Source organism: Culex pipiens, chromosome 3 (genome assembly GCF_016801865.2).
Source record: "Culex pipiens pallens isolate TS chromosome 3, TS_CPP_V2, whole genome shotgun sequence".
Taxonomy (NCBI): domain Eukaryota; kingdom Metazoa; phylum Arthropoda; class Insecta; order Diptera; family Culicidae; genus Culex; species Culex pipiens.
Window position 1 is genome coordinate 3,333,561 of NC_068939.1, and position 23,821 is coordinate 3,357,381.

Genomic DNA, 23,821 nt, shown 5'->3' on the forward strand with positions numbered 1-23,821 from the left:
GTCATTTTTGTCATTTTTGTCATTTTTGTCATTTTTGTCATTTTTGTCATTTTTGTCATTTTTGTCATTTTTGTCATTTTTGTCATTTTTGTCATTTTTGTCATTTTTGTCATTTTTGTCATTTTTGTCATTTTTGTCATTTTTGTCATTTTTGTCATTTTTGTCATTTTTGTCATTTTTGTCATTTTTGTCATTTTTGTCATTTTTGTCATTTTTGTCATTTTTGTCATTTTTGTCATTTTTGTCATTTTTGTCATTTTTGTCATTTTTGTCATTTTTGTCATTTTTGTCATTTTTGTCATTTTTGTCATTTTTGTCATTTTTGTCATTTTTGTCATTTTTGTCATTTTTGTCATTTTTGTCATTTTTGTCATTTTTGTCATTTTTTGTCATTTTTGTCATTTTTGTCATTTTTGCCATTTTTGTCATTTTTGTCATTTTTGTCATTTTTGTCATTTTTGTCATTTTTGTCATTTTTGTCATTTTTGTCATTTTTGTCATTTTTGTAATTTTTGTCATTTTTGTCATTTTTGTAATTTTTGTCATTTTTGTCATTTTTGTCATTTTTGTCATTTTTGTCATTTTTGTCATTTTTGTCATTTTTGTCATTTTTGTCATTTTTGTCATTTTTGTCATTTTTGTCATTTTTGTCATTTTTGTCATTTTTGTCATTTTTGTCATTTTTGTCATTTTTGTCATTTTTGTCATTTTTGTCATTTTTGTCATTTTTGTCATTTTTGTCATTTTTGTCATTTTTGTCATTTTTGTCATTTTTGTCATTTTTGTCATTTTTGTCATTTTTGTCATTTTTGTCATTTTTGTCATTTTTGTCATTTTTGTCATTTTTGTCATTTTTGTCATTTTTGTCATTTTTGTCATTTTTGTCATTTTTGTCATTTTTGTCATTTTTGTCATTTTTGTCATTTTTGTCATTTTTGTCATTTTTGTCATTTTTGTCATTTTTGTCATTTTTGTCATTTTTGTCATTTTTGTCATTTTTGTCATTTTTGTCATTTTTGTCATTTTTGTCATTTTTGTCATTTTTGTCATTTTTGTCATTTTTGTCATTTTTGTCATTTTTGTCATTTTTGTCATTTTTGTCATTTTTGTCATTTTTGTCATTTTTGTCATTTTTGTCATTTTTGTCATTTTTGTCATTTTTGTCATTTTTGTCATTTTTGTCATTTTTGTCATTTTTGTCATTTTTGTCATTTTTGTCATTTTTGTCATTTTTGTCATTTTTGTCATTTTTGTCATTTTTGTCATTTTTGTCATTTTTGTCATTTTTGTCATTTTTGTCATTATTGTCATTTTTGTCATTTTTGTCATTTTTGTCATTTTTGTCATTTTTGTCATTTTTGTCATTTTTGTCATTTTTGTCATTTTTGTCATTTTTGTCATTTTTGTCATTTTTGTCATTTTTGTCATTTTTGTCATTTTTGTCATTTTTGTCATTTTTGTCATTTTTGTCATTTTTGTCATTTTTGTCATTTTTGTCATTTTTGTCATTTTTGTCATTTTTGTCATTTTTGTCATTTTTGTCATTTTTGTCATTTTTGTCATTTTTGTCATTTTTGTAATTTTTGTAATTTTTGTCATTTTTGTCATTTTTGTCATTTTTGTCATTTTTGTCATTTTTGTCATTTTTGTCATTTTTGTCATTTTTGTCATTTTTGTCATTTTTGTCATTTTTGTCATTTTTGTCATTTTTGTCATTTTTGTCATTTTTGTCATTTTTGTCATTTTTGTCATTTTTGTCATTTTTGTCATTTTTGTCATTTTTGTCATTTTTTGTCATTTTTGTCATTTTTGTCATTTTTGTCATTTTTGTCATTTTTGTCATTTTTGTCATTTTTGTCATTTTTGTCATTTTTGTCATTTTTGTCATTTTTGTCATTTTTGTCATTTTTGTCATTTTTGTCATTTTTGTCATTTTTGTCATTTTTGTCATTTTTGTCATTTTTGTCATTTTTGTCATTTTTGTCATTTTTGTAATTTTTGTAATTTTTGTAATTTTTGTCATTTTTATCATTTTTGTCATTTTTGTCATTTTTGTCATTTTTGTCATTTTTGTCATTTTTGTCATTTTTGTCATTTTTGTCATTTTTGTCATTTTTGTCATTTTTGTCATTTTTGTCATTTTTGTCATTTTTGTCATTTTTGTCATTTTTTGTCATTTTTGTCATTTTTGTCATTTTTGTCATTTTTGTCATTTTTGTCATTTTTGTCATTGTTGAGACAGGCGGGAGGATGCTCATCGCGGGCACCGTTTTCGATAGCAGAGTAAAATAAAACTCATTATTTTCCTCATGCTTCAAAACTGAAAATGTATATTTTCTTATTAATAACATTTAACAGTTCACAACATTACAATTACTCACAGATTTGGTGTCTTTTCGCAGCTGACCTGTCCAGCTGCGCCCGTGCTCCCGCTTGCTAAGATTGTTTTGATTTCTTTATTCAATTCTAAGCGACAGCACGGGCACCAGTCAAACAATACACAAACACTGACACTGACGCAGAACAAGGGGCTGCTTCGGACGCGCTCCGTCGCAACACTCCCCCCCGTAAAACTGCTGCATTGTCGAATCCGGAGTTTTACGTTCTCTTGATCGCGGTGCGTCCCGAAGATTCTTCGCTGACTCTTGGTGCTGCTGACGACGACTGCTACTTGGAGCCGATGAGAATTCTTTGTTGCGAGGTTGCCTGTTGACCTCCGTCTCACACCCGTGCCCGACCACTTTTGGCTCGATTTATGGGCCACGGGTGATCACCTTGTCGCGAGCGCAACCTCCTTGGCAAGTCACTTTCTCACCGACTCCATTTTGTTGCACCTTCTCGCCGCCATTGTCCCCGACTCAGCGCTCTAGTTCTCCGGCTAACGCTACGGCTAAATGAACGCCCTTATGCCACTCTCACCGCGCCTTTTTCAGCTGCCGGCCGTGGTCACAGGTCCCCGGACTTCGACACGCCGTGTCAAATCTTTTTGAAGTGTTGAGACAGGCGGGAGGATGCTCATCGCGGGCACCGTTTTCGATAGCAGAGTAAAATAAAACTCATTATTTTCCTCATGCTTCAAAACTGAAAATGTATATTTTCTTATTAATAACATTTAACAGTTCACAACATTACAATTACTCACAGATTTGGTGTCTTTTCGCAGCTGACCTGTCCAGCTGCGCCCGTGCTCCCGCTTGCTCAGATTGTTTTGATTTCTTTATTCAATTCTAAGCGACAGCACGGGCACCAGTCAAACAATACACAAACACTGACACTGACGCAGAACAAGGGGCTGCTTCGGACGCGCTCCGTCGCAACAGTCATTTTTGTCATTTTTGTCATTTTTTGTCATTTTTGTCATTTTTGTCATTTTTGTCATTTTTGTCATTTTTGTCATTTTTGTCATTTTTGTCATTTTTGTCATTTTTTTCATTTTTGTCATTTTTGTCATTTTTGTCATTTTTGTCATTTTTGTCATTTTTGTCATTTTTGTAATTTTTGTAATTTTTGTCATTTTTGTCATTTTTGTCATTTTTGTCATTTTTGTCATTTTTGTCATTTTTGTCATTTTTGTCATTTTTGTCATTTTTGTCATTTTTGTCATTTTTGTCATTTTTGTCATTTTTGTCATTTTTGTCATTTTTGTCATTTTTGTCATTTTTGTCATTTTTGTCATTTTTGTCATTTTTGTCATTTTTGTCATTTTTGTCATTTTTGTAATTTTTGTCAAATTGTAAATTTGGTAAGTTTGGTAAGTTTGGTAAATTTGGTATATTTGGTAAATTTGGTAAATTTGGTAAATTTGGTAAATTTGGTAAATTTGGTAAATTTGGTAAATTTGGCAAATTTGGTAAATTTGGTAAATTTGGTAAATTTAGTAAATTTGGTAAATTTGGTAAATTTGGTAAATTTGGTAAATTTGGTAAATTTGGTAAATTTGGTAAATTTGGTAAATTTGGTAAATTTGGTAAATTTGGTAAATTTGGTAAATTTGATTGTTTTGGTGATGTTGGTAACTTTTTGTAATTTTTTTAATTTTGGTAATTTTAACAATTTTGATAGTCTTAATCGGAGCTTATTCTTCAAAAGTCTGTGTCGTCATGAAATCATTTGGAGTCAACCGACTTCACAGCCCTGCCTGAAAGTCCCCCCACCTACGGTTTCAGAGGACAACGCAGTCCTGAAATTATTTTCCATCCAAAGCACACGACTCGGGCTACTACAGCTTAGAGGCAGAGTGCACTCTGATTATTAGTTCATATTTCGTCTTTCCTGGGACACAGTCACACAATCAGTCAACGAGGTACCGAGCAGCCTTGCAGTGAACTGAAGGCAGTTCCAACACTCACAGGACAAATATGACGATGACGGTTTGCTACAGCAAGTTGGAATAACTCTAATCATACAACACTAGTCCATCCCCCGGAGGGGAAATGTAGCTACGGGAATGCAACGTTATAGTGTTACGAAAAGTGCGTCTTTGCGAACATGGAATTATGACAAGAAAAATTTCATGGAATATTTGAAGAGAATTCTACTTGTGCAATACACTACCAACATTTGGAATTCTGGCCATACCAGAACCGAGATCCAAACTCTTCCCGTAAGCCACTCACGTTCCGATGTAGATTCATTCCGTGCCACTAATTCCAGTTTATCTCCTGCGATGTATCAAAATTATCGACCTTCATCTGGAGTGAGAGAGGGGCGGAGTTGCAGGAAATTTGCCAACGCTCCCCTTTCTGCTAAGACCCGGGGGTGCGGACTGTCAAGCTGGACGACATGCCTCATCCGACCGAAACCAACCGAAAGCAGCAGGAGTGCTGACGTGTCCGACATGCCGATTCCCGGGACATGTGCGTGTGTTTGCAAAGCATAGTGATTAGCCAGCCCACCCAGAGGATGGCCTAAATCGAACGCGCAACGTGTCGCTAATCCTTTCGTTAAACTTTCACTTAAATTGCGAGGACTTGTGTAGCGAGCGTCATGTTTGCCGATGTCATCATACGGAAACGCGCCACTCTCGGCTCGAATCTGGAACGTCGTCGTAGACGACGAGCGGACGAAACAAGCTTAGAGCTTAATTACTGGCATAATCAACGCAGTGAAATTTAATAACCTTAATACATTCATCAGCATTTATCACGCACCGCGCACCAGCCGGGATCATCGAGAAACGACCTCCCGGCCAAGGTGGTCCATCTTCGTCATCGGAAATTAGAACCAGTTCCCGGCGATGGTCCCACATTCGGAGGATGCAGAAAAAAAGTGGCAACCTGAGCTTCGGTACTACGAGCGGCGAAAAGGGGAGCTTTAACTAAATTGGATTAAGATTGTAATTTATGGCAGCTTCGGAGAGTATTAGTGGATGTTTGCAGGGTACTACGAGAGAGATCCGCGGTGGACTCGGACCGGGCGAAAGTTGAAATATGAGCTCGGTCCAAGGTGCTGAATTGGCAGCGGTGTACGTGCGGGCAAGTACATGACACCGATTTGCTGCTGCCTCTGTGAAAGTACTTATCTACGATATCTCACGTTCGCCGCAGGCCAGGTTCGTGGAATGCGATTAGCGGTGATTGATCTGGAGGACCTACGGGTTGGATGGATGGTCCGAGCGTTATGAGTGCTGTTCGCGAGAAATTTGGTGGACATGCACCTGGTGCAGTTTGAGTTAATTACAATTTCACGATTGAGGAAATTAGACATCATTAAAGTTTCAGAGATATCGCTAGTTGAAAAAAATAGTTTAAATCGCAAAAAAACTAAACAATTTTCAAAATTTCACCATAAAATGCCTGTAATTTGAAAATTGTATGCTTTATCAAAAATTGTGTTAAGTCTTTTTCTATTGAAAACTAGATTTTCTATACCATAATTTTTGAAATTTCATTTCGTCGCCGTCGTGCTAACTTATCGCACGTGCATTTTGGGTCAAATTGAGTTAAGAACGCCATTTTGTTCAACTTACAATGCTTCACCTTTTGACCTTCAAAGATCTCCAAAATTCGATTTAAAACCTGAGATATTCAATAAAATCGTCGTCTATCTTGTCACTCCCTGAAAATTGATGTAAGTGCGACAATTGGCCAAAGGGATTTCAGGTCAGAACTTGTTTGACGCACGTACAAGTTAGATTACCGTAAACATTTGTAACAAGGTTGTTAACGATAATATTACCGAGGTTCGATAACGTTACCTATAATTCTATCGTTATCGTCGGGACGATAACGATAATCTATCGTTAATTTTATCGACCATAACGAACGGTAACTTATACCTAATATATCTCAAAAATTGACTAAAACCAACTAAATCATGTTGAGTTTTCAAGCTTCCCCTTAGTAAATATTTTTTTGATAATATGGTAAGTTTCAAAGTACAAATACTGAAAAAAATCACAAAATACCGCATTTTTTAAAGTACTCAATTTTTTTATAATTCGCAGTATTAGTATCAAAAGATTTGAAATTTTACATGTATTTCAACTTTTTTAGAGATTTTTCAATAAAATACCAAAAATCACAAAATACTGTACTTTCTCGAAAATACTTAGATTTTTATAATTCGCAATATGGGTATCAAACGATTTGAATTTCAGCATGCTTTTTAACCATTCTAAAGTTTTTGGAATGAAAAACTTAAAATACCCTATTTTCTCGGAAATACTCATTTTTTCCTATTATAATGCAAATCAAATTGTGCATGCATTTTCACTGTTTAGTAGTTTTTGAATGAAATACTCAAATTTTCACAAAATCCTGTATTTTCTCGAAAATTCTCAAATTTTTATGATTCGCAATATGGTTGTCAAACGATTCGAAATTTTGCATGTTTTTTAACTGTTTTTGAGTATTTTTCAATGAAAAAGCAGGTAAAGCATATTGCATATTCCAAATCATGAAAATCTGAGTATTTCAAAAAAATACGGTATTTTCTCGAAAATTCTCAAATTTTTATGATTCGCAATATGGTTGTCAAACGATTCGAAATTTTGCATGTTTTTTAACTGTTTTTGAGTATTTTTCAATGAAAAAGCAGGTAAAGCATATTGCATATTCCAAATCATGAAAATCTGAGTATTTCAAAAAAATACGGTATTTTGTGAAAATTTGAGAATTTTGTTCTAAAAACTCTAAACCAGTGAAAATACATGGAAAAATTTCAATCGTTTGATACCCATATTGCAAATCATAAAAAATTAAGTATTTTCGAGAAAATACGGTATTTTGTGAAAATTTGAGTATTTCTTTCAAAAAACTCTAAAACAGTGAAAATGCATAATGCAAATGTAAAAAATGAGTACTTTAAAAAAAATACGGTATTTTGCGATTTTTTTAGTATTTATACTTTGAAACATACCATATTATCAAAAAAATATTTACTAAGAGGAAGCTTGAAAATTCAACATGATTTTGTGGGTTTTAGTCAATTTTTGAAATATATTAAGTATAAGTTACCGTCCGTTATCGTCGATAAAATTATCGCCGACAGAATTATCGGAATAACGATAACGATAGAACCATTATCGTTATCGTTAAACGATAATATTATCGACGATATTTCTTTCGATTAACAACCTTGATTTGTAATTATAACTCGGGACTCCAGCAACCAACTTCAACCAAATCACAGGACAATGCACAGAATGGTCAGCCAACCAAAACGTGTTTGTTATTGTTTATATTGCGTGCTCTAGTTTTCGGTTATTTCAAAATTCTTTAATAAAAACATATAAAATTGAAAATCTTGAAAAAAATTGGCTAAAAAAATATCCCAGCAAATCGAACGTGAGTAACTCTCTGTGAAATCGGCCGATTTCAACCATTTTTATTTTTTGTATTTTTTATTGGATTTTCAATTTTAAAACATGAAACAATCGTAAAATTTTCCGATCTTTTCGAAAAAAATATTTTGAAAAAAATTAAATCAAGACAAGCATTTTAAATGGGCATAAAATTCAATGTTTGGCCCTTTTAAAATGTTAGTCTTGAATTAGAAATTCACAAAATATTTTTTTTCGAAAAGATCGGAAAATTTTACGATTGTTTCATGTTTTAACATTGAAAATCGGACCATTAGTTGCTGAGATATTGACATTAGAAAATTGTGGGTTGTTTTGGTGAGACTTAGAAAACTAAAATTTTCGTGTTTCTTTTTTCTTAAAGCGGCTGGATCTCAGCAACCATAGGTCCATTCTTCAATGTCTCTTAGACAATTTCATAGCAAATTTTCTGAACTTTAAAAAAAAAATATTTCCCGAAATGGTCACTCATGGTCACTATTTTTAAAAATCAAAAAACTGCAAATATTTCGTTAAATTCAAACTTTCGGTGGCTATATCTTAAAAACAGAGCCCTTTATCAAAAAATCTGTAAGTACATTTCGATTGGAAATTCAATTTTACATAAAAAAATTTAGGTCAAATTTGTTTTTGCATGAAATTTCGATTTTTTCCAAAAATCACTATTTTTTCAAAAACTCATAACTCGGCGGCAGATTTTTTGACCATGTTTCTCTATGGCTCAAAAGTTGCATATTTTTGTCCCCTAAAACATATCAAAAAATCAAAAAATACGTATTTTGGGAAATTGAGTTTTTGGGAAAAAAATATTGATTAAAAAATCTGCAATTTTTTTTTTCGTATGCCTATTCTTTTCTCAATAGTCCTCAACAATACCTACAACTTTGCCAAAGACACCAAATTGATCAGAAAATTCACTCAAAAGTTACAGCTGTTTGAATATTTACATACCATTTTTGTATGGACAGCTGCCAACATTGTATGGAGATTTGTATGGGTGAACCAATGACACAAAATAGCATATTTGGTCATAGGGAAGGCCCCTACAAAGTTTGAGCCAAATCAAAAAATACAAATAAAATCCATTTCCGGTTTTGGTAGAGAATTGCTCACGTACTTCAACCAGCTCATGCAAAAATTGCCGCTCTTAAAAATGAACAGCAAATAACCACAATGTTACAGATACCCAAAGGCACTCACTTATTTCCCAACGCCAAAAACAAATTACCAGAACATTGCCAGTATCACTTTTACGAGCTATTAGTACAAAATTTATAATCCTTTGCCCTTTCCCGCGCGACCCCCGCTTTGGAGGAGCGTGGCAAGTTACACATGTTTCACTGCCAACATCAGGCCTCCAAGGACGGAGGACGCTGATGACGATGCAATCCCCTTGAGAGCTGTCTCTGTCTCAGTCCGTGGAGAAGTAAAAGGTGGCAAGGTTCAACAGGACATTGGTTTCGTCTGCCCCGAGTGGGCCTGCCTGCAGCTGATCGATTGACTTGGAAGTGTCCTTCTGGCTTGCTGACCAAACTCGGGGGGGATCCGGCACAACACAACACACACGGTTCAGTTGGCACGAGATCCTGGTTTTCCCATATGGAACAGGGCCAAAACAGGTCCAAACGCCACCCAAGTACCTACTTACACACGCTCCTGGAAAGAGTGTTGCCTGGCGGTAAGTGGTTGCAATAACAATAATTTTCCACTGCCAGCGAGAACCAGAGCTTCATGATAGTTGCCTGCTTCTACTTTTTTTTTGTTCCTCATTTCGATCCGAAGGGGAAAACACTGAAACCAGGGTTCAAGGGTCTGCTTCACTCTTCTGGAAGTGCATGTGCTGCATCGCTAGCCAACCAGCCAGCCATCATCAACAGCAGGGCCATGTTTTGCATTTCCATACCAGAGAGGAGTCGCGTTCCAACGTTTGGAGAATGGGGGGGTTTGGGGAGGAAAAAATGTGCCACGTGAAAAGAATAGCTACAGATGGTGATTATTTGTGACGTTTTGTTGCTTCCCAGAACTTCCAGAAGCCGGAGGAGCAGCAGCAGCCAGAGATAGCCCATAACTTTTTGAGGAGATGCTAATGGAAACACCCAAAATTGGTGATGGCCACCATAACCAGTGAGAAAAGGGAGCAATTTGTGCTGTTTAATTTACTGCCACAGCAGCAATGAAAACTTGTTCCCGAAAGGTCACTTATTTGTGGCAGCTTTTAAATGTTTTTAAGCATGATTGCTTCCTCAATTCTGGAAATGAAAGGGGAACTTAAATGAAGTTCATTTTCTCGCTCGAGCATCTTCCTGCCGTTCAATGGTAGATTTTCTCAGTGTATGATTTATTGACTCCTAAATCGAATACACAAACACAACTTCTACCTTTTAGTTTGGTCATTGTTATGATTGGCTAGGGTGCCTCCATTGTTTGTTATTGAAATATGTTATAATTACAGATATTTCTTGAGGTCACCCTCAACCATCCAGATTACCTCACATACGTACGACTCCGAGTACAAAGCATCTCAAAGACGAAAAACTTTTTCAAATTACTGCTACCCTCCTTAGTTTTGTAATTCTTGTTTTACACAAAAACATTCCGCCCAGCATCCGCTTTCTCAACTCAAGCACAGCACTAGTTTCCCGTCCACTCGTGTGCCGTAAGCGCACGAAAGAGCAGGAAAGACATCTTCCGTTTCCTGGGCAATCCCTCCCCCGCAGTTGGTAGCGATCGGGGCCTCGAGGAAAAACTTTGCCATAAACTCTACGATAATATATCGCTTTACGTACACGTGCTTATTTGCATATGTTGTTATGGAAACTTTGTCCACCCTTTGAAAACTGCCCACTCACCCTGCCCCACCCACCCATTTTCCCAGTAAGTTGGCGCACTCAATCATCTCACGTGGACCAGTTCCGACACAGCTTCCTCGCCGCACTCACGGTGAAGAACTTTTGAACCAAACTTTGGTCGGCTTCCCAAATTAGATAAGCAAATAGGAGGAGGACGGACTGCAGTTGCTTCCACGAACTTTCACTCTTTACGGGAAGTTGAAAAACAAGACAATATGAGCTCCCAAATTGCTGGGAATGTTTGTAGTTTAGAAAGTTTGCATGTTGTTGCAATAACGAGGATCACCTGGATTCATCGAGATGTCCATAATTTTTCCAAAAAAAATTAACATACCGGGGCCCGGGTGACTTCACAGCAAAAAAAAATTAGTAATCCAGCTGCGTGTAAAAGGCCTGGGTGTAAAATAAACTTTGCATTTTTTTATGAAACTTTATGTAATATTACACCCTGAAATATGTAGCCCATCAGTATGGGAAACCTACACAGCAAATAAAGTAGTAATCCAGCTGCGTGTAAAAGGCATGAGTGTAAAATAAATTTTGCATTATTTTATGACATTCTGTGTAATATTACACCCTGAAATATGTAGCCCAGCAGTATGGGAAACCAACTTGACCGAAATGTTTATCCTTTCCATTTTTCATCGGTCTGATGGCCGAGCGGGCTAGGGCGCCAGTCCTTACTGTAGGTGCTGGGTTTGAGTTCCGTCGGTTGCAACTTTTTTTTTGTGTTTACAAAAATTGTACATGCAGCGTGTAATATTAAGTGTCTTTTTTACGAAGGTGATGTGCATGCTTTTGCATGCGATTTTACCATCGGATTTTTTGCTGTGTTTGATAGGATTGAAATTTGTCCGCAAAATGAAGAGTACAAACTAAATACGTACGGAAACATACTGACCATGGTTGAGAAGTGTTTAAAGTACATCAAGAAGAACTTTTCATAAAATTTTAAAAAGTTTACAAAGTTCGTTAACAATAATTAAGAAAATTTTCGCCATCTTTTAAAAGCAATTTGTAGGTTTTGTGCAGATCTACAAAACGCTTTTTGAAGGTTTCAAAAATATTGTATAGTTTTAGAGAAATCGACGAAATAAAAAGCGCAACGCCACCGCGTAAAAAGAGGTTCTTCTGTATTTTAATATTCCCAAAGTATCATTATTTTCTCAATAAACATGAATTCGCATTTTCGAATTCTTTGGATAATTTTCCACTAGAAGAAGATAAAATTTGTTTGTAAATAACAAATGTTATGTTTTTTTGAAATATAATTCAAAAACATCTTCAAATTTATAGGCATTTTCGGTAGAACAAATCATATAAAAGGTGAAAACTTTTGATTCGTGCTTCGAATTCAGTTTAAAACGCAATATGAATCGATAATTTAAAAAAACAAAACTAGTTTTGACAAATTCTAGACAAAATTGTGAGTTTTTAAATCTGTTTTTATCAAGAAAAATTATGACTATCAAAGTCTCCCCGGAATTCAAAACAAGAATAAGAATTTTTTAAGAACTATTGAAAAAACTTTTTTCTTCAAAACTTGCGTATGGACCTTGAGTGGCCCACCCCATGTACATGTTGTACAGTTGGAAAATATTCTAAAAATAAATTGAAATTATAGCGTCCAATTTCCCGGGGTTACAGATTTCCCGGGAAACGGGAAATTTTCAACAAATTTCCCGGGAATTCCCGGTAAATTTGAAATTTAACGAAAATTATTCTGATCCTGTTTCTGATTAATATCTTGCAACAAATTTGTATAGAACAGCAACTTTAATGGTCAAAATGAGTGTAAGGATCAATCAATGGCTTGGACTGCTTGTAAAAAATCATGCAACTTTGAGAAAATATATAAGTTTTTTTCAAATTTTGTATGCCTTTAAATCGTACCAAATCAAAAAAAAAATATTGGTATTTTTTGTTGGTCTTTTATCGAAGTGTTTGGACAGTCAAAATCTATGCTCCACAACCATAAAATTGCCTTTAAATTTGTCTTAGTTACCATAATGCTGAAACTTTAAAAAAATCATGCAGAAATAATGTTTGTCATGGTAAATAACTTATTCCAGACCAAGTATTTTCAACTTGTGAATAATTAAATAATAATTGAATTTGCCTCAAAAAACTAATTTCTAGCGCTTTTTAACTTGAAACATTATTTCATGAAATCACAACTCAAACTTTTCAAATATTTGAAGCGAGTTTTTGTAATATGGTTGCATTCTTTGGGTAAATTTCATATGATACGAAGTTGTTTTTCAATGATTTTTCGTAGTTCCAGTCATATGGTATTCAGCCTAATAAATTTAAAGTACTCCTCCGTGTACGCACGAGTGCAAGCAGCAGTCAAGTGCTCAGTGCTCCATCGTTTTTTCGAAATTTTTCGCCGTAATTTACCGTGATTAGCCGCGAGTTTGCTCCACCAGCATGCCAAGGGCCGGCCGTGGCCGTGGCAGTTCGAGTGCGGCCTCGAAAAACCCGCGAAGTTCGTCTACCGGCCGTGTGCAAAAAGGTAAACAAACCAACGCCGCGTCGACCGCCATCGCGCCGGGGAGTGTGTGCGCCAAAGGATTTGACCCGAAGTTATTACACCCTAATTACCGTGTCCAGGGCCGCAGCCCTATAAGGCTCCGTTCAGCTACTTCCGGCAATCTGTCGACCGATGGCGCATCAACATCCGCCAACATTCCCACCAGTAACAAGTTCGCGAGACTGAGTGACGAGGAAAGCAACAACAACAACATCGACGGTAGCACTACCGACGACGACGACGACGATGGTTGTGCACGGAAGAAAGTGATTTCGCCAAAAAAAGTAATTACTCCAAAGGAACGACGACCACCACCAATTTTTGTTTTGGACACGTTGGCGGACGATGTTGACGAGCAGCTGGAAGGCCTCGTGTACTGCCTCAAAATAGGTAAATCGTCAGTGCAAGTGTTCACATTTGACCAAAAGAACTTCGACCTGGTTGTGGAGAAATTGAAGCGTAAAAACTTCAAATTCTACACATTCGACCCCGTGCAGAAGACCGCTGTTAAGATCGTCTTGCAGGGGTACCAAGACCGCCCGACCTCCGTCCTCAAGGAGCACCTCTCGGGTGTCGGAATAACGCCGCGAGACATAAAAGTCCTCTCGCGGAAGACAACCGTTACAGGTACACACACACTGTACCTGTTGTACTTCGATCGCGGCACCGTCAAACTTCAAGACCTGCGGCGGACTAAGGCGTTGGACGGTTTTTGGGTAAACTGGCGGTTTTACTCAAAAAATCCGACGGACGCAGCGCAATGTCACCGATGCCGGAAATTCGGCCACGGCTCGCGGAACTGCAACCTCCGGCCCCGCTGCGTGAAGTGCGGTGAGTCACACCTCTCGGAGGTGTGCGCACTGCCACGAAAGGCGGACTTGGAGGAAAACGCAGAACAAACCAAGCCGCGCGTAAAGTGCGCGAACTGCGGCGGTAACCATACCGGCAATTACCGCGGATGCGTCGCGCGGAAGTCCTACCTCGAGGAGCAGGAAAAGAGGAAGAAGAAAGCAGCAGCGTCCCACCCTTCTCAGCGAAGTACGAGTGCAGCCGTTCCTGCAGCTGGCCAGCGAACGGTTCCAGCGGACAATTCAGCGTTCCCTCCTGGCTGGGGGCGATCGTTTGCCAGCGTGGTCGCTGCCGGTAGCGGCAATGCGGCCCAGCAAGAAGTCACCGGGGAAGATCTCTTTACCCTGCCGGAGTTCTTTGCTCTCGCGGGGGAGATGATGACGCGGTTTCGGAGCTGCCGTAACAAGGCGGAGCAATTTCTAGCCCTCGGGGAATTAATGCTTAAGCACATCTATAAAGGATAAAAAATTGTGATCTAGTTTTAAGCTTTCTCTATTTCTATCCCCTTTCCCTTGCAATTTTAGTAAGTTTTTTTTTCTTATCTTTTTCTTACTTTCGGTAACCCCTTAACTACAAGCAACAATTGTTCCAAAATGGATTATGATGTAACACACAGCTGAAAGGAACTCCAAAACTCTGTTATGTATTCCAAAAGAACTTATTGTATATTGATAATTCACCAATAAAACCAAATTGAATTGAAAAAATTTTAAGTAATTTTCATGGTGTAAAAGTGATTGAAATTAAACGATTTTTTTTTCATATTTAACCCTCTTACGCCCTTGGTAGCTTACGTGCTTCATAAATTTATAACTTCAATCTGTAATTTCTCGAATACTTTTAAACAAATTCTTCTCGCACAACCCTTTTTGAAAAAAATAATTATATCAATTCAATTTTCATCCAATTTCGTCAAGGTAAACAAAAATGTAGAACAAATCTCAATTTTTATCATGGCCGGAAGAGGTAAATATCTTATTTGCAAATGATATAACAAAAAAACGTTGAATTGTCAAAGAAAAAGTTAATATTCATATAAGCAAAAAATATTCCTAGTTGTGAATGCTTCCGAAATAACTATTATCTGAATTAAACCATGACATGAAATTTACAGACAAGCTGATTGGTTCAATATGAACAGTAGATTGAAATGAATAAAATCAAATAAGGTTCTCTAATTATAAATTTTTATTATAGATTTTCAAAACATTGGTGCCAAAAATGTAGGAAAATGTATACTTCCGCTTGTATTTCGGGAATTCCCGGGCAATTTACAAATTCCCCGGGCAACGGGAAATTTTTTTTCCGGGAAATCCCGGGAATTCCCGGGAAATTATTTCCCGGGACGGGAAATTGGACACTCAAATTGAAATCCTATCAATGTCACCCCGGTTTACGTCCAGTTATGTGGTTGGTACTGATTAAAAATGGGGCACTCAAATGATTTAGAAATTATTTTCTTTTTTTATACTCGTTTAAGAAAGTATCTCAAATACCAATCAAAAAGTACATAATTTCTACAAGTTAGACAAAGACACCAAATCGAACAGAAAATTCTTTTAAAAAATGTATAGAGACCTATATGAGTGAACCATTGAATCGCCCGTTTTCGTAGATAATTGCTCTCATTTAGTACTACATATTTAGTATCATATATTTCAAATCAATTACCTTTATATTTCCAGTACAAATCGCCCTACAAAGCTTAAAATACAAACCAGATAACACAGTGCACATTTAGTGATTTTTTAAAGATTTTTCCTTTTATTTTAGAATTTGCCTCTACAAATCGCCATGTAAATTCAAAAACAAGCTCGATTAAATACGTCATCATTTGAGTTCATGTAGCGGATTGTGAATAATATATTCCATCATTTTAAGTTTTTTAACCCTTTAATCATGTTGTCATGCCTTTATGATTATGTACCTTTGCAAAAGAAAAAAAATTATTAGTTTCTGACTAACTTAACATAACTCCTTGCTCCTATGATTTAGTGGAATCTTCTAAGTGTTCGAATTGGATTTAGTATTTTTTTTATTGCCATCTTTTAAATGCGACAATTGAATTCAAAAATGGTTTATTACATTTTTTACAATTCAAACAAATTTTTATCATATTTAAACTAGAATAATGGGCACCAAATAGCACTAAATTGGCACTGATTTATTTCTGTAATCTGGCTCTTATACACCTAAAATCGGTATTCCAGAGAATTTATATCCAATGAAACGTAAACCTATGCAGATGATGTGCCGAGATTTAAAACTTCAAACAGAGCATTCCAATCTTTGCCAGCTTTTCCTCGGACGATCCCGAATCAGTTCGTCGCAAGTTTCATGCTTCATCAAGCATTTGATTCACTTTCATCCGGTACTTTCGACGCAACGTCAACAATATCAACCCGATCATCTGCTGACGACAGTCAGTAGTGCTCTCTGCTGGGCTGGTGCGTACACGGAGAAAAAAGAGTTCCCAAAATCGTGAACAAGCGTTCATGAAAATGGGAACCACGAACAAAGTGTTCAAATGCCATGGTACGTTTTTCGAAATCGTACCATGAAATTTGAACACTTTGTTCGTGGTTCCCATTTTCATGAACGCTTGTTCACGATTTTGGGAACTCTTTTTTCTCCGTGTAGAGATGACCTCTGGGCACGCAAAATCAAGCCCATCCAGAGCAGATTCGGGAACCGGGTTGTTGTTCTTTCGGCTCACTGCCTCACCCCCTCCTCTCGCCATTGCTGCTATAGCCTAGCAGAGGAATGTAAATATGCCATAAATTCACCGAAATCCAGTGATTCTGCTCACTGAGTGGATTTTGCGAACGAAGGACGACTGTTCAACGATGCGTACGAGTTTTGTGTACGTTTGAAATAAATCACATTCCTTGCAGGGATTTTGCAGGGCGATTTCCCGGATGAGTCCGACACTTTGTACTGGTGGGGAGTTTGTGCAAGTTGGTGGTTTAGCCCTGGCCTGGCCAGAACGTATCACCAGGATCAGACATCAAAACTATCACACCCCCGAGCGGTTTTGGTGTTTGGTCAACAGACACCTGGGGAGGGACGAGAGAAGCATTCCGTTCCCATCATAACTTTTGCAGTCTCCAGTAAAAGTCATTTCGGAACCTTGAGTGAAAAATGTGACGAGTAATCACCACCAGCGTGTTCCCGGAGTGTGTGTGTGTGTGTTGACCGCACTTGAAGAGGTGTTACACCAAAGGCCCTGAAGTCATCAAAACAGCAGACATCCATCTCCAGCGTTAATCCTGCAGCAACACCGGACTACAACACTACACCAATTACGGACAGAGGACTATTTGCAAACTTAATTCGAGTAAAAAAGGTGAACAAGTTCCTCTGGCAGCGCCCCTGATAAGGTCCCCGGTCAGGACAAAAGTTGATCCTTTCGACTCTGCAAACTTGCCCTCGGCCACAGCCGCAGCAGTCAAAAAGCCAACTTGAGCTGCAATTCCCAACCCCAGCTCAGTCAGTCAGCGGAGCGATACTAGCAGATGGAAGCAAAAAGGGAAATTAGCATTCCTGATGATGGTCTGTTGGCACTGCTGGAGCAAAGTGTGACTTCTACTGCCCTGCCAGGGTCTGCCATGGGAATGTAAAGTGTGAAAGGAAACGAGAACTCTTCACGGAAAAAAAAGTGTGCGAGAAATCGTGAATTTCGATTCATGAATTCGTGAATAATTTTGTGCATGATTTCGTGATACCTTTCATGATTTCATGAATTTTATGCATGAAATCGTGCATAAAAATGCACGAATTTATGAATTTTATTCATGGCTAAAATATTTTTACGAAAATTCATGAATTTTCCTTCATGAAATCATGCATATCACTATTCATGATTTCCTGACTGATTTTCATGAAGTCATGATTAAAATGCATGAATTCATGAAAAATATTCATGATTTTACGATTATTTATGCATGCGTAAATTTTACGTCGTAAAATTTTATTTGCGAACTTATGAATCATGTTTTTCATGATTTCATGAAAGTTTACATGTTTTCATGAATAAAATGCATGAATTCATGCATAACATTCATGGGTTTATGAATTTTTATCCATGTTTATGACGAGTGATCTTGATCAATCAAGAACAGTTTCGTTCGAACTGTCAAGTTTGTTTTTCGCTTGCCAGTGCAGTCGCGTGTTTATTTGGCACGAAGTCAATCGCGTTGTGACTTGTCGCGTCCTGTTGTGTTTGCCGGTGAAAGTGGCCGTGATTTGTGGACCCGGGTTTTGGAGGTGCTGTCCACCGGAACCGGGAAAAGGTCTGCGGCCGTTCCGTTGGAAATGGCAACGGAGCCAAGGGCTAGCAGGAAGAGGACCGAGCGGCAGGAAGAGGACCGAGCGGCAGGAAGAGGACCGAGCGCGGGAGGAGGACTGGGCGGCAGGAGGAGAACCAAGCGGCAAGAGGAGGGCCGAGCGGCAGGAGGAGTAACAAGGTAAGATATCTGCAAAAGACGGAACAGTTCCCGGTTTGTTCGCGTGTTTGTTTTGAAGTCGAATCAAGGGGAACATGGTCCATAAGACAGTTCCCGTGTTTTATCTCCGCGTGTGGCAGTTTTTTGGTCGCGGACTCGTAGGGATTTCGGTTTTCTGTCAATTGCCGGAGCATCCTACGCGTGTGACAGACAGTGAAGTTTGTTTTGGTTTTGGAAACGAAAAAAATCCCGTTTTTTATCGGTTCCCGTGGATGAGCTGAGTGACATTTCGGTGCTTTGTTTTGAGCTAGAAAAGGGGACATAGGTAAAGTATGTTAATAATTTTAATGATTTTAATATTGTAAGCATAAGCATTTTTTAAGTATTTAACATATTTAAAGTATTTGAAGTTTATAACGTATTAAAATAATTTTTAGCAATTAAATTTTCTTAGGTACTTTAATTTTGTAAAGTATAATAAGTTTTTTGAATTATTATTATTTTTTGGTATGTTAAATAAGCTAATGAATTTAGGTATTTTTATTTTTCCAGGTATGTAAATATTTTATTTTAAATTTTAAATATTCAAAGTGTTTAAAGTTTGTTGAGTATTTAAATAATTTTAAGCATTTATTTTTTTCTAGGTATTTTAATATTGTTAGTATTAAAAATATGTTAAGTATTTGAAATATTTATTTTTAAAGTATGTTATAATGATTTTAAGTATATTCATTTGTTCAGGTATTTTAATATTATATGTTTTTAAAGTTCTTAATTATTTCAAGTATTTGAAATAATTGAAGTGTTTAAAGTTTGTTAAGTATTTAAATAATTTTAAGCATTTAATTTTTTCTAGGTATTTTAGTATTTCAAGTACTTAAAATGTTTTAAGTATTTGAAATGTTTATTTTTTTAGGTGTGATTTTAAGTACCGTAAAACGGGGTGACTTTGATAGCCGGGGTGACTTTGATAGGTTTGCGATTTTTCCGCAAAATGAAAAATACAATTAAAATACGTACGGAATTGTTTAGAATCATACTGACCGTGGTAGAGAAGTGTTCAAAGTACCTCAAAAAGAACTTTTCATAAAATTTTGAAAAGTTTAGAAAGTTAGTTAACTACAATTAAGAAAATGTCGATAAATAGCATTATTTTAATATTCTCAAAAGTCATGATTTTCTCAATGAACCTGATTTTGAATCAAAAAATGGAATGCATTTTCGGATTCTTTGGACAATTTTCTACTAGGAGAAGGTATAATAATTTTTTTAAATAATTGATATTATGTGTTTTGAAAACATAATTCAAAAAAATCTCCCAATTTATAGGCATTTTCAGTAGAACAAACTTCATATAAAATGTGAAAACTATCGATTCTTGCTTCGATTTCAGTATAAAATGCCATATGAATCGATAATTTAAGAATCAAAACTAGTTTTAACAAATTTCAGGCAAAATTCCGACCTTTTTCAATTTTTACCTTAGATTTATATGTATTTTGTTTAAAAGCTTATAAACTTAGTTAACTAAATATAAACATTAGTCTGCGATCAGCAGAGAAGCGAGTCAGACGTGCGTCCCTCACAAACCAAAAAAGTGCTTAAAAAGTGCAAAAATGCCTCACGGCAAGAAAAAGAGGCGGTCCTCACCAGCAGGATCGGCAGATTTGAAGAAGCTAAAGAATGCCGAAGCGCTACCTGCAAAGCCAGGCAGTTTGAGCAAGGACGCTCAAAATTCGTCTGGAAACCAGTTCGCTACCCTCCCTGTGGATGTGAGCGAGAAGGAAGAATTTGAACGACGTGAAAAGTTGCCACCCATTTTTGTGAAAACATCGTCATCGGATTCGGTGCGAAAGTGGCTAACCGGGTTTATCAAATCTGGTGCTTTACGAGCTTCCATTCGCTTGTGTGCTGATGGACTCAAAATTCTGCTACCTACCAGAAAGGATTACAACTACGTTCGGGATTTCCTGAACAACACCAAGATTGAATACTACAGCCATGACGATCCAGGTAAACGCCCCATGAAACAGGTCCTCCGAGGCCTGTACGACATGGATGTGAGTGTGCTGAAAGAAGAGCTCAAAACTCTTAAGTTGAACGTGATCAAAGTCTTCAAGATGACGAGACACAACAAGGACATCAAGTATCGTGATCAACTGTACCTGGTTCATCTCGAGAAAGGATCGACAACGCTGTCTGAGCTGAAAGCAGTTCGGGCAATTTTCAACATCATCGTGACTTGGGAACGTTATCGTCCAGTGCACCGTGACGTGACACAATGTTCGAACTGCTTGCAGTTTGGGCATGGTGGAAGGAACTGTTTCATCAAGAGTCGTTGTGCAACCTGCGGAGGTGAGCACAAAACTCAAGCTTGCGAAACAATCAACGAGAACATTGAAGCGAAATGCTTCAATTGCGGCGGCGACCATTCTACCAAGAATCGGAGCTGCCCAAAACGAGCTGAGTTTGTGAAAATTCGGCAGCAAGCGACGACGAGGCACCAACCAAATCGTCGCAAAACACCACCAACTTTCACGGACGTGGATTTTCCTGCTTTGGCGTCACCTGGAGCGGGATCTGTTCGAGTGGTTCCAAATCTGCAGCCATTGCCGTTGAATCAGCGGCAAAAAGTTGCAGAGAATACAACACCTCCTGGTTTCAGACAGCAACCGAAGGAAAACCAACCAGCATCAACGGATGAAGGCAGTAGTGACCTGTTTTCACCACAAGAACTTCTGAACATTTTCATCGAGATGACAACAACACTGCGTGGTTGCAAAACTCGTGCGGAACAAGTAAGAACGCTTGGAGGATTTATCTTAAAATACAGTTCGTAGTTTACTCGTTGTAATGATTTTGAATATTTCAATGAATTTACTTTTTTAGTTTTAAGTTAGGATTAGTTGTTAAAGCGATTTTTTTTCTTTTTTACCCAAATGTATTCGATTCAATGCAATAATGTAAAACAATTTGAAGTAAATAAAATAAATAAATGTGAACAGTTAATAATAAAACGAAAAATACAACAAAGATGAAGAGCATGTAGCCATACCACTTAGAATGTAAATGAAATGTAAGTATTATAAGAAAGTTCAATAAAGACATATTTAATTTCAAAAAAAAAAAAAATATAAACATTGATTTTTTTATCTTAAAAACTGTATCAGCTACTTTAGTGATGGTACATTTAACGTACAAATAAAGTTTGATCATCTTAAATATGATTTTAACAAGAAAAACTATTACTATCAAAGTCACCCCGGGATTTAAACTAAGATTTTTTAACGTAACTATTTTTTTAAACACTATTGAAAAAACTTTTTTCCATAAAAGTGCATGGACTTTGTGTGGCCTACCCCAGTACACGTTTTAAAAATAATAAGTTTGAGAAAAACCTTACCTGTTGGAAAATATTCCAAAACCAAATTGAAATCCTATCAAAGTCACCCCGGTTTACGGTATTTTCATTTTTTCAGGTATTTTAATATTCTATGTTTTTAAAGTTTTTAAGTATTTCAATAATTTGAAATATTTAAATTGTATAAAATTTGTTAAGTATTTAAATAATTTTAAGCGTATAATTTTTTCTAAGTTTTTAAATATTTTAAGTATTTCAAGTATTTTAAGCTTTTGCAAGATGTTCTTTAAAGTATGGTAAGTATGTTAATAATTTTTATATTGTAAGCAATTATTTTTTAAAGTATTTAACATATTTAAAGTAGTTTAAGTATTTTATGTATTTTAAGTATTTTAAGTATTTAAAGTATTTAAAGTATTTTATATATTTAAAGTATTTTAAGTATTTTAAGTATTTTAAGTATTTTAAGTATTTTAAGTATTTTTAGTATTTTTAGTATTTTAAGTTTTTTTAGTATTTTTAGTATTTAAATTATTTTAAGTAAAGAGTTGAACCAGTTTTCGGCTTAAAAACTCTGTAATAAAGTAAACAAAAAAAAGTATTTTAAGTATTTTAAGTATTTTGAGCATTTTATTTATTTTATGTATTTTGCATTTTTCAAATATTTTAAGTTTTTGAAGTATTTAATTCATTTTGCGTATTTTAAATAGTTTGAGTTTTTGAAGTATTTAATGATTTTTAATTTGTTGAGTATTTTTAGTATTTTATTTCGGTGTTTTTTTTATTTTTCACATTTTCAATTCAACTCTCTATGATTCATCTGCATACATTGATCATCTGCATTAACAAAAATAAATCCCATTATTGTAATTAATCACTTTATTGTAATTGGAGTTATTAATGAGACAAAAAAATAATGGCTAAATTATACGAATTATCAATTATTCTATTATGAGTACATCAGACAATCGAGTCTGGACTGCACATGAAATCCCTTAGGTCTTTTTGTATTTAATTAAAGTTTTTGTTGTATTTTTGTATAGTATCGATCGGTACCCAATTAACGTTTCCGAAATGCTCATGTCAAGTTTTGAATGTTGGTTTTACTAAAGTTATGATTGTATTTTTCATTTATTTAAAGCATTTTTGAACATCACATAACTGGGACCTTTGTTAATTTAGAATTCTTCCGCAGTGACCGGTGACCGGTTCCAAAGTGGCCAAGTGGGGCCAGAGTACATTGGCATCACATACAATGGCCACAGTTTTAAATTTCATGAATTTTGATATGTCACAAGACAGGGTTCCTTGCACATTCCGAAATGTCCCAAGTGACCACCGGTAACCGGTGACCGGTTCCATAGTGGCCAGGTGGGGCCAGAGTACATTGGCATCACATAAAATGTCCTCCGTTTTTTCACAAAACAGGGTTCCTTGTCAATTCCGATATGTGCCCCCAGTGGCACGATATGGTAAATGTACAGAAAAAGTAATCCGGAAATTGTGAAAATCGTACCATGAAATCGTGAATATTACGAGTTTTACTTTACGAATTTTTGAACTATGCATAATGGGCACGAATAAACCAGGAGCCGTGAATAAATATGCATGATTAAACATGCCCGAATACACTCGTAAACGTGAATTAAATTCATGATTTCATAAAAAAAAATCACGAATTCATGCAATTTATGCATGATTTCATGAAGTTTATACATGATTTCACGAATTTTTTTTACGCCTTCAAAAATAAATCATAAAAAATATTCCAGAAATCATGAATTTTGTGCACGAATTCATGCATAAAAATTCACGATTTCATGAATTTTATGCATGAAATCATGAATTTTTATTCACGAGGTATATTTTTTTGACCGTAATCATGAATTTTTATTCATAAAATCGTGAATATTTTTCACGACTGCATGCATCTATTTCATGAAATCATGAACATTATTCACGTTTACGAGTGAAATCGGCCAT

General features: G+C 35.8%; 1 protein-coding gene across 1 annotated transcript in view; it reads left to right on the forward strand.

The window, feature by feature from the left end:
* The first annotated feature begins 18,346 nt into the window (after positions 1 to 18,346).
* The window catches only part of LOC120424416 (uncharacterized), a 92,846-nt gene continuing 87,371 nt past the window's right edge, over positions 18,347 to 23,821 (forward strand). The window contains exon 1 of the mRNA XM_039588527.2: positions 18,347 to 18,498. Coding sequence (XP_039444461.2) covers positions 18,347 to 18,498 — 152 coding nt within the window. The remainder of the gene's footprint in view (positions 18,499 to 23,821) is intronic.